Source organism: Drosophila innubila, assembly GCF_004354385.1.
Source record: "Drosophila innubila isolate TH190305 chromosome 3L unlocalized genomic scaffold, UK_Dinn_1.0 0_D_3L, whole genome shotgun sequence".
NCBI lineage: Eukaryota > Metazoa > Arthropoda > Insecta > Diptera > Drosophilidae > Drosophila > Drosophila innubila.
In genome coordinates this window covers 12,894,075-12,905,925 of record NW_022995376.1, presented here as the reverse complement: position 1 = coordinate 12,905,925, position 11,851 = coordinate 12,894,075, and the positions used below count along the sequence as shown (strand labels likewise).

General features: G+C 40.5%; 2 protein-coding genes across 2 annotated transcripts; both read right to left on the bottom strand.

The window, feature by feature from the left end:
- Positions 1–7,377, bottom strand: LOC117788654 (chitin synthase chs-2). Its single transcript, XM_034627485.1, has 10 exons — positions 7,313–7,377; positions 7,011–7,249; positions 6,770–6,939; positions 6,537–6,663; positions 6,178–6,384; positions 5,456–5,631; positions 4,818–5,387; positions 3,724–3,973; positions 1,337–2,566; positions 1–1,275 (listed from the first exon to the last, which is right to left on the bottom strand). The coding sequence occupies exons 1-10, from the start codon at positions 7,351–7,353 to the stop codon at positions 134–136; spliced, it is 4,152 nt and encodes a 1,383-aa protein (XP_034483376.1). The 5' UTR covers positions 7,354–7,377; the 3' UTR covers positions 1–133.
- Positions 7,378–8,229: 852 nt separating this feature from the next.
- LOC117788671 (organic cation transporter protein-like) lies at positions 8,230–11,075 on the bottom strand. Its single transcript, XM_034627505.1, has 6 exons — positions 10,521–11,075; positions 10,221–10,461; positions 10,048–10,151; positions 9,219–9,988; positions 8,728–8,909; positions 8,230–8,676 (listed from the first exon to the last, which is right to left on the bottom strand). Exons 1-6 carry the CDS (start codon positions 10,784–10,786, stop codon positions 8,473–8,475), a joined length of 1,767 nt encoding a protein of 588 aa, XP_034483396.1. The 5' UTR covers positions 10,787–11,075; the 3' UTR covers positions 8,230–8,472.
- Between the last annotated feature and the right edge of the window lie 776 nt (positions 11,076–11,851).

Below are 11,851 nucleotides of genomic sequence, written 5' to 3'. Positions count from 1 at the left end.
TTGCCACTTGAGTTAAATGCAATTAATTATATTTCTTACCACAGGGCTATTAGGGTTACAAACTCAAAACTATAGTATATAGATACGATACTCTATAAGAAGACATTTAAGAGTATTTGATGGATTCCTTTGGTTAATACTGGGATTCATTGTCATAGATCTGCATGTTGTTGCTGATGAAACTCACTTTCTTGGTGAGCAGAGGCACAAGGGGGGGTCGTGTGCCAGCTTTGGGCGTGGGCGTGCCGCCGGGCGTGGCAGCTGCATTGGTCTTGGCCACAGAGCGTCGTTCCTGGAACAGTTTGATGGATTTGCGGCTCAGGGGCAGATTCTTCATGTTCAGCTCGTCCTCACTGAAGAAAAGCCTCTCGAAGTTCCTGACCAGATCACTGTAGTCGCTCTGCTGCTTGTTCCGCGTCTCATGTAATCTAAATATGGTCTGACGACGTGCCATGCTCTCGCGATGATTGTCCTGCTCCACTTCCAGTTCATCGTAATGATGCGAGTCCGCATCATCGTCGTCAAAGAGTCGCTTGGGTCGCTGCAAACGTCGAGCAATGTGCACGGCACTGCCGTTAAGCTCCAGGACAGCATCCTCATCACTCAGCTGGCCATTGGAACGGAACCAATCCAGTTGAATGGTGGCCAAGAGCTGTGACATTGTGGCAAAACGATGGAAAAACATGGCTATAAACTGTATAACCAAAATGAAGCCAAAGAATATCACAAAGCATAGTCCAATGGGATCCAGCTCTTTGTACTGCCTATAGATGCTAACTTGCAGATTGTCCCTATCGAAGGACACATAGTCAGTGGGATCTATGGGCCACTTCAGATGTAAATAGTCCTTCTTCAGTTGCAGCAGAAACACGATCAGCACAAAGATCGCATTGACCATGACAAAGGCAAAGGCAATCATATTCCTCAGTTCCTTCAAGTCATCTGCCATGGTTTGTTTCTGCTCCTTGCTGAGCTCCAAAGGCTTTAGATATTGCTTAATGAGATCCTTCCAGAAACGTTGCTCTACCAATGTTATTTCGCCCAGTTCGGAGTCGATGAGAAGGGAGTCGCTCAGCCAACCGGGTAAATAATTGTCCGGATCTTTTGAGCTCTCCTCGCCATCATCTCTGAGCACAGGCGCCTCCCGAGTACCCCAGCTTACATCATTCATATTGAAAACTGAATAAATCATGAGTAACATATACATTGAGGGTATGGTAATGTAGTAAATGACACCGCAGAGCAATGCAAGAAACTCCTGAGGATGCATTAAACCTGCAATGAAAAATAACGTCGATAAAAAGAAATTAAATAAATCGATTTGAAACTATGGTACCTGATATGGTAATCTGTACAGCAACCAGCAGGAAGAACAGCGAGGCGGGTGCCAATGGACCATCCTCGAGCATCTGGACAATGATACCTATAAGCACGGCCATCATAACCAGACAATAGATGGCGCTAATCACAAATGCGATCAGCAGCTGAAACTTCTGCTTGAGATAAACACAGCTCAGTATGAAAATGAGAATGGGAAAGAAATTCCAAAGAAATGCCGTCCATATGTTGATGTTAAAAACAGCAACCAGAGCTCCCACCATCATCAGAAAGATGGTACCCGGTCCCAGGACAGTGCCAATCATGAGCATGGCCTGGTACATGATATACAACGTGGAGATGGAGTTGTTCTTCTTCACCACAGTGCTGGCATCGGCCAGTATATCGAAGATATTGGCGATGGTGGAGGGAACCCAGCGTCTGCGTTGATTGTAGAACTCATTGAAGTATTCCGGGGAATGGGTAAATGCATCGGAGGCGGCACAATACTCTACACGGGATCCCTGTTTCAGCAGCAGAGTGCAGAGCCAACGATCCTCGCCCTGATCATATTGCACCATCTTCATGGCCTCCGAACTGACGAGAGTGTAGCGTTTCATCACACTGTTCTCCATGAGAGCACTGGCCCGGAACAGGCTGAAGCAGCCAGGACTACAGAGGACACAACCAATCACATGCTCGGTGGCCTTTTGCAGCCAGTGTCCAATAGCATACTCGAATTTCTGATACCAAACCATGGGACCCCGACCCACAGGATGGATGCGTCCACAGGCAGCGCCCAACTCATCAATTGCCTTCATGCGGTCAATCAAGAGCTGCACAGCCCGCGGCTGAAAATCGATATCCCCATCCAGTGCCAGCAGAAAAGTATTCTCAGCAATGACAGCTTTGCGTCGTGCCGACAGCTGCTCCGTTTCCATGATGCGAAAGCCTAGCAGGTAATACATATACATGACCTGGGACCAGCGCTTCTTATGACGTATCTTGTCCTTGTTTTTCAGATGGGCCACCATCTTGGTCCTCCCCGGCAATGTCCAGACCAAACGTCCTCCATACGGCGTTTCAATCTTTAAGGGCGGCTTAATTTTAATATTCACCCCATAGATCTCAAAGGCGGCCTTGTCTATAGTGCGAATCAGGGTCTTGACATACTCATTCAGCGGAGGATTCCTCTTGTTCTGACAATGCCGTTCGTCCAGTACAAAAGCATCGTCGAAAAATATATTTGCTGTGAAAGAAAATTAATGAAATTTAACATAAAATAATTTATAAGCTGTGGCCGTAACTGGTATGCATTTAAAACAATAAATAAAAATACTATGCAGCAATTATATTTCCTTTTAAATTATATTTTAAAATACATAATTTTCTTTTTAAATCTTTTCCATTAATATTCATATTTTTTTTTAATTTATTGACAAATGAACTAAAAGTGCAACTGAAATTTTAATTTACAGTCGGGCTCACTCAACAATCTGATAAACAAAAAATAAATATGAATAAAAAGGTTTCCTACATGCAGCATATATATAAATGATTTGCACATCAAAATTTGTATTATACAATGGAAATTAATGTACATTTTTGATTGCTGCACATATTTTTAAGTTATGTGCCGATTTTAATGCTACTAACAGTATTTTAAAAACTACTATTAAGTTGGAAGATTATACGAGAAAATTATTTTTTAAATCGATTTTTTAAATTCGCGATGGAATGAGGAAAGTACCTTCATTATATAATAATATAATAAATAATATAACATAATATAGTAACGTTTATAATGATTTCAAAAGAAAATTGGTAAGTGAATTAATTGATTCAGACTTGCAAATATTCCGTCATATTTCCACTTTTATTTGGTATCAGTAAAGTAAAAACTTGGCATAAATTGCAATCCTGTCAAGCACTTAACAAATTTATACGTGAATTTGGAAACAACTTTTGGCGGGTTGCCATTTGGCAAAAGCGGAAATGAAGTCGCCAAATGTTATAAATAGTATTGAAAGCAATCACCCTATTCTGAGTGCACAGCTGGTAACACTGCTGGCGATGGATACTTTCATGCAGCACTGTATTTGGCTTGCATAAATTTCTAATTTGACAGTTTTCCTACCGAATTTATATAGCCAAGGCAATGCAAAACCCAAAGGCAAACAGGGGTACATTTTATGAATGCAAACAAATGCAAGACAGGACAACTGCCGACGACAGTAGGACACTGACAACTGCACTGCGTCGAGGATTTGGGATTAGGGAGGAAGAGTAGAGTAGTTGAGGGGGATTTGTTGCTTATGCAAAATTCCAAATACAAGTATTTTTAGGGAGCCAAAAAAATGAGAACTTGAAATGTAATAGAGGGATGCACTTGACATATTTACATACTTTCCAATTCATAGTATTCATCGTCCGCCTTGCCACCATTTAGATGCGTTTTTGCCATTCGTCGTGCGCATTGATCCTCATCCAAGCGTACAATTGATTTTAGAAATTCCATCATCTCCTCTTCGGTCTCGTGCCACATTGTTGCACAAACAATCAGTTGCGGTATTTTATCCTTCTCCTGAATATCACGACTAGCATTCATGTCAGCTGCCATATCCATTTTTGCATCTCCGGGTGCCGTCAAATCGCTCTATTGGTGCATCAAAACAACGTTATTAAAGGTATAGTATACTTAAAGTGAGAGGTAGAGGTAGAGGTAGTGTAGTAAATGTCATTTTAACCAGTTGTAGCCAATGCTCTAAAGATTTCAAATAGTTTAAGATAACAATGATTGAACAGTAGTAGTTGACATTTAAGTTAAAGCCGTAAAAGTAAGCTTCTTTCAGAATGTTTTAATGTATAGCTAATGGCACTGCGACCCTTTGAAATACATAATTCACTGTCTGTCTAATTTATGCTTTCAAAAATCAACATATGAGGCCTGATTTTAATTACTTTTTGTATATTTATGTTTCCACTTTGGGCCAAAAGCCATTGACGTCTGCCAAAGAGCTTCGTGCACCACACGCAGCCCAAACTGTAGCACTTTTAATTAAGTTAACATCGACAAAACCTACGCACCAAAAATTACACTACACGCGCCAGTTATCGCTCAATGCGAGAAAGAGATGTGAAGAGCACATACGAGTATATAAACATTCCCAGAACTTTGCAGTTTCCCCGTCATTTAACTTAATTACATTGCCTGACATTTGAAGCGAAACGCGACGCAGTCAAAAAGTCCTGTGCAAATATAGAGATGCGAGCTGAGAGATGAGAGTTGAGACAGAGAGAAAGAGAGAAAAAGCCAGGATAATCAGCAGCAAGGCTGAAAAACGGTTGACGCCAGAAACTTGGCATGATGATTGATGTCAACGCCTGATTACAATAATTCATTAACATGAACTTCAAGTCAGAATCAGATTCAGAATCAAAATTGGAATTAAATTTGTTGGTCATAATGAGCAGACTCAGACGCTTGTTCTGTTACGCACCTTGAAGGCCAGATATTCATCGGTCCAGTCGAGAATGCGTCTATTCATCATGGAGCACTGATCCACAAGCAGTCCACAGTACCAAGGACATACGTAGAGTTTCTCGGTGGGTGCGTTCTTGTCGTTCCTTGGTCGCCAGATGTGCTGGCATGTCCACAGTTGGGCGAGCCACCACAGCGGCCACAACCACAGTGCATAGTCAAGGCTCAAAGTGCCCAGGTGCTGCAGATCCCGGCCCAGTGGCTGCAGTGTCAGGTAATCCGGCATCAGGCCGTGCAGCGAGCACAAATCCGCAGCACGCATTTGAGACAGCAATGTTGCCACACAAACGGTCACCGGTGTCGCCAGGCTAAGGGGCAAAGCGTAGCTGAAGTTTTGTATCTTTATCTTACACGCAAACTTGCCGAAAATGTGGCACAAATAGGCAGCGCCCACCTGCAAAATCAGCGCGTAGATAACGGCATTCGGATTCGACTGCAGCGAGAACTGCGTGCTTGTCGTCGGCTTGATAAATGAGCTGCCATTGATTGTGCCTGCCAAATTCACCGCATCCTTTACCCCATCCGAGTACTGCAAAGCCAACAAGAGCAACAAAGTCAGATAACAGCTATGTACGTATTGGACTATGCTCTACAAACCGTCAGTCTTAAGGAGTGCGTTTGCCACGCCTTCAAGAACAGCGTGAAATACTCCGTAAAGTTCTGGCCGTGCAACAGGAAACCCATCAAACCAAACACTATTATCTTTAAAGGAGCCAGATATAGGTACGTGTGGTAACGGGAGCGTGTAAAGCGTATGGTACGAATAATGTAAGCTAAAAAGGTAAGAGCAGTTTGTTATTACTGACATAACTCCCAATCAAAAGTATCCAGAAAACTTTCATTTAAAGTGTACATAATTGGCAAATAATTTTATAATCTAATTGTATGAGCTAATGTTGTTCAAAAAGATCATTCAAATGTATAATAATTTGTGTAATTTCTGCACCTAATCAAAAATCAAATGTTAAATTCGTATAAATAATTATTTGCAAATATTTAAAGTCTATAAACGGGTGAAACGTTGCGTTTTATTGATATGAAGGAATTAAAATTTACGGAATGTTATGTTTCAAAATTACAGATTTTTCGTACGATGTGTACTAAACTATTAAATGCAATTAGCTGTAATTACGTTTAATAATTACAAACAATTGAGTTGTTTATCTAAATTATTAGATTTTCAAAAAGTACCACTGGTTTTAGAATTTATAATTAAAATTTAATAAATCAACCTGTAACTTAAAAAATCATTGCAGTTTGTACATGCAACTGATTTAAATGGTGTATCTTTAGTTAATACAGTGACCAAGTTAGCTCACCTATTGACTCATTTGTATTGGCGTAGTTCTCCCACCAGCGAAACGAGACCAACAACAATGGAATGGCCAGAAGTTGCACCTCCAGCTGCGCAGACATTGCTGGCCAAATGAAGAAGACGGTAGCCTGTGATATCATTGCCAAAATGGAAAGAGCATACACAATCATATCCGCAGATTTCCATTGCAAACGTGTGCCTGTCAGCAGGTCTGTGAACGGGAAAAATGTTAAGCAGAGGCAAATGGCAATCAATTTAATTGCTGTCAGTCGACCCGACAAGGAGCCTGATAAGATGCTCGACGGTAGTTGGTAGTTGTTATTTGATAGATGCTTGAATGGTTGTTGGATATGTATTACTCACTGAGCAGAGACGGAACAAAGCAGACACAGCAGCCAAGCATCGCACCACGCGTCACATCCAGTTGTGGCAACACGGTGAAGGTAAGAAGCGCCAAGCCAACGACGTGCAGCAGTTCAAAGAGTGTGACCTGATTAGCGACAACAGACACAGAGCGACAGAGCGACAGAAAGAGAGAGAGAGAGAACTTATCAATCTTGGGACTGCAGAAAAGTCACACCTTACTCATTACTCACCAGTGCCACTTCCAGTCCGCTGGGTCGCTGCTCGCGCTTGAACATGCAGATGCGAAGGGCGCGCAGGAAGGTGAACAGCTCGGGAGCAGCAAAGGCAAAGATCAGGGCCCAAACCCAGGCAATTTGTTCCAGCTTGCTGCGCATTGCCATCACTTGGCCGTCAAGTAAAACTGTATAAGTACATACGTCGAGAAACTTATCAAACATGTTTTGCCCATCTTTCGGTCCGACCTTGACTTACGGTATTTGCTGCACATTTGCACCTTGCTTGCGCCATTTGTATTGCCAGCCATATAGAGATAAACCAGCTTAGCTGCCACACTGGAAGCCAAAACCACACCAAATACCACAATGTAAGCGAAAAGCTTGAAAACTTTCATGAAAAATTGCAACTTCTTCCAATCGGCATCAGAGCCACTTGTCCGCTTCGCTGGTGGATCCTGAAATGAATCCCACAACGGTGGCTTATCACGCACCTTGCTGTGATGATAAATAACAGTGTTATTAGTAACACTTATTTTTAAGTTTTGCCAATTAACTAACCGACTGCGCATAAAATAGTCACTTTCGTAGTCCGCACTCATGTCTATACCCAGCCAATCACAATATTCAACTGAATCACAGCACTCTCCGCAATTATTGATAGGGTGACGGTTAAGGTTACGAACCGAAGATATCATCGAAGTGCGTAAGTTGACAGCATGTCAACAAGACGCTCCCGATAAGACCCATTGCTCAGAGACCCCTTCTTTCTGTCGGTTAATTGCCATCATCAACGGTGCACATGAATTTTGTAAATATTTAATAACCATTTATATATTGCACTTTTCATTTGCTTGTTCCCAAAGGTGTGCTTATCAATTTGGCAAACTAAAGATTTCTTGTAAGGCCAACTAATTAATGTATTGGCTCTAAACTAGCGACTTTAATTCAAGTACATATAGCGCTTAATTAAGTATTGTCAAGTGCCTCTATACTTTACGGAAGGGGACACTTTAACACTTTAGAGCCTACTTAAATTGCATTCAATTCAATTATGTTATCAACTTCAGATTTTAAATTTTTACTTCCGAATCAAATAAAGAATCTTAATCGCTTGATTTGAATGGGTCAGTGTTGCCAACTTTAAGAATTTGCAACTTTTATAATTTTAATTTTAGAACTTGCATAATTTTTACTAGAATTTTGCATAAAATTAGTTACAACACATCCTGACAACAACTTCGAAATAATAATTATTATTAAATGATTAAATTTTTGCCAAATTATTGATAAAAAAAAAAAACTAATAAAATTTACCTTCCGCCCATTTGCAGAGTGTGATCAGAAAAAAAACTGCTGCATACTTTTCGCATTCAAAATGGTTTAGCACTCGGCTAAACGGAAAAGTACTCTAGTAAGACTATAGATGTCGCCACCACTCGCTTTTACCTGTGGACGCTAGAGGAAACATTAAATGTAAAATGAATTATTTATTTATTTTGTACATACAATTTAAAAAATATTATAATATTAATTCCTGCGTAACAGTAAAATCGACACTTGCACTTACTCGTAAAAATAATACAAATTTAAAACAGAAAAATAAAATCAGAAATGCTACTGGCTTACATATAAAATTGAAATAAAATCTTTGGCAATAGCAACTTCTAGCAACCATTTTTGAGGTAAACGTTTCAATTAACAATCAACACATCAGCACATCAACACATTCTTCTGGGCACCTCCTCCCCGTGCTCTTCATTCTCAGCTGTCTGTGTTTTCCGTGCATCATTTAAATCCCGAGCATCCTCTATTGTTGTGGGTAGCACCTTATCCGCCGTCTCCGGAAAAGCGAGCGTGAGAAAGCCACTGACCAAGGCAAATGTGGCAAATAGGATTGAAGGCGCTTGCTCATAGTATTTGGCCTATTACAATTAGCATTAATTGGGTTTTTTTTGTATGTAACTGACACTTACCAGCAATGTAGTTTGTGGAGCCAACATAGAGCCAATACGACCCACCATAGAGCAAAGCGAAAGCAAACTGTTTCGTACATTTGTCGGGAATATTTCCGAGGTAAAGAAGTACAAAATCTGGAAACTGCATGTTATGGCCAACTTGCCAATAAGGAACAGTGTAAGAGAACCCGCGTAGTCATCTAAAATGGAGAGAAAAATCAATGAAGAGAAATCATAGAATATTGAAAAAAAAATTTTGAGTAAATATATAAATATATGAGTTATTTGATTCAATTGAATTTCAGAAGAATTATTTGATTTCATTTCAACCATAAGTAATATCCGGAATAATTTGTTTTCTGTCTGTCATTACTTAAGATAGATATAAAATGAATCTTTATTTAAAATATAAATAATAATAAATTAATGTTGGCCACATAACAAATTTTTGTAAGAACCCAATTTTTTTCGATTGACGATAAATAGATTGGTTAATTTTTAGAACTTACCAGATCCAATGGCTGCCGAGGCGCCCATACAAATGGCGCAAGCCAACATGGAGGCACACAAGGAGTACCTTCTGCCAAAACGATCCATTATGATAAGAGGTAGGAGCAGTCCAGGAATTTGGACAAATCCATTTAGCATAAAGTTGGTATACTTGCTACCACCCAGATTCACAGAGTTCAAGCTAAGACCCAGGGCGATAAGGGTATGTGTAAACCAGCAGAAACAACAGTTGGCAATGCGCCAAATGAAGAAGGAAGCGGCCCGCAGAATAGGATATTGACTCTCATTGGCCTGAAGCATTTTGTTTCGATTGTTGGTAATCAGCTCCTCCAACTGATCCTCTGGCAATGGTCGCTTATTGATTTTGGCCGCTCTCCTCAGCACAGATGCCGCTTGCTGCTCTTGACCCTGGCTTAAAAGCCAGCGCACGCTCTCCGGCAGAATCCATAGGAAGAGTATTTGTAGAATCGCTGGCGCATAGAGCACTCGCAGTAGCCAGCGCCAATGTTGAATCTGCGATGCCAAAATGCCCAAAAATGCCTCACCCAAAGCATAGAATATTGTGATAATTGTTGCAGCGGCCACACGACACTTCGGACCAACCAGTTCTATGGCCAGCAGAAAAGCCGTGGGAAACAGCGTGCTGCCCACAACCATGTCGAGAAACTCGAAGCATAGAAACATATAGTAGTTGCTGGACAGAGAACGAATTATGCCCATAAGGGCGCTCAAAGCTCCGGCATACGCCAACATGGTACGACGTCCATAGCTAATGGATAAGAAAGATCGGTTAGGTCTTCAGCTCGGCAATTATGTTAGTTCCCTTACCGATCTGCAATGAATCCTCCCAACGGTATGCCCACAAACTGTCCTATATTGTTAATGGTTCCCACCATGTTAAGCATCCATTCGTCTTTGCAAAAGATGCCAAACTATAGGGAAATAGAATTAAATATGAATTAAAAAAATCTAAATTATAATAATAACAAATTAATATTTACCTCAGTTGAAATTGTTTTTTCCTCATCACGGAATTTAAAATCGCTGCCACATTTTTCGGTACTATTGTCAAAATACTCCGCAGCACACATGCCACTCATGAGATCAGTTGGGTCCACTCCGGAGACGTTGTACACATAACGGTTACACGCATCCCAGTCAGAATTCGTATAAGGCACTGTAAAATTAAGCCAAGGTTCCTCATACAAGCTGCTCGAGCTATCACATTGGGTTATGTTGCATCTGAGGCGAAATCGAGTTGAGATAAGATAAGTGAGAGTGTGCATATTCACGTAACTCACCTGTGCACCACTGTGCTGGCGGTAAACACATATGAGATCGAGAAGAACGCATTGAACACCATGGGAATACACAGCAACACATAGTTGATGATTTGATAGCGTCCAAACTGGCCGATTCGGATGAGTATGGCATCCAGAGTATTATCGTCACTTGCGGATGCCTCCACATTCCCGGTCACCGACTCAGCAGCGTGGCCATTGGCCGTTGTCGGGCTCTCGGCGGTGCCGTATCCACTGCCATTCCTACTCCTCTTATCGCCTAACATATTCTCGGATATTAAAAAAAAAACAGTTTAAAGTCACAATTCCACTAATTTTTCATTCGATATCTGGGAATTGACGTGTTAAAATGCACTTTTTATTGAATGCGCGCAATTTATAAATATTCCCTTTGATTTTTTGGGCTTTTTATAGCCCGTCAGTACGTATAAATGTCTTCTTCTATTATCGTTTTCTCTCGCGCTCGCTCCGTTAGAGCGTCTAACTATGAGCACTGTCGCTCATTGACTGAATCGTGCCGTTCAGCCACCATATCAACCGGTTGAGCGAATACACTCAATATACTCTTACTAATGGTATATATAATTTTGGTACATACATAAATGTTTTGTTCAACGATTTGTCGAAAAAATTGACTGGATATTAGCTGAGACACATGCATATATACAATATGTTATTACATCTATCAATACGATATCTCATATTTATTATTACAATAAAAAAAAGTCTTACACTTGGCGGCATGGACGCTTCATCTACGAGATCCGCTCTCCGTCAAGTTTACTCATTTTAGTCATCTGCTCTTCACTCTCTGGTAATGCCTGTCTCTCTCCCTCTTTCTCTCTCCCTTGTTTGCTCTTATCTTGACCTTATCAACTAGTCTGGTCTCTGTCGTAGTTAATGATGTGCACTCAACTCATTCAATGTCTGCATTGACGACCCTAAACGGCTTCAACGCTTGATTGTTTATTGATATCAAATACATTTAATGTAAATGTAAATAAAATAGTTTTCTGCTCTTATTGATTTTGTATTATCGGAAAGCGCTGATACAAGCAACTGTTGTTGTCAGTCTGGCCATACTTGTATTTATGAATGGGCTATCAGAGAGATAAGGATCACCTGTTGAATCCAGTCACAACATAACCTATCTGTATGGGACTTACTTAAGTACACCGTGAGAATAGATAAATAAGCTCTGTTCTTGCTTTTATGTAACCAAGCTACACAGAAGACAAAAAATAACATACAATAAATAAGTCATTAATAAATTATCATTCTAATATAAATAGTAATATCGAATGTGAATTGATTGCAAAAATTTACACACT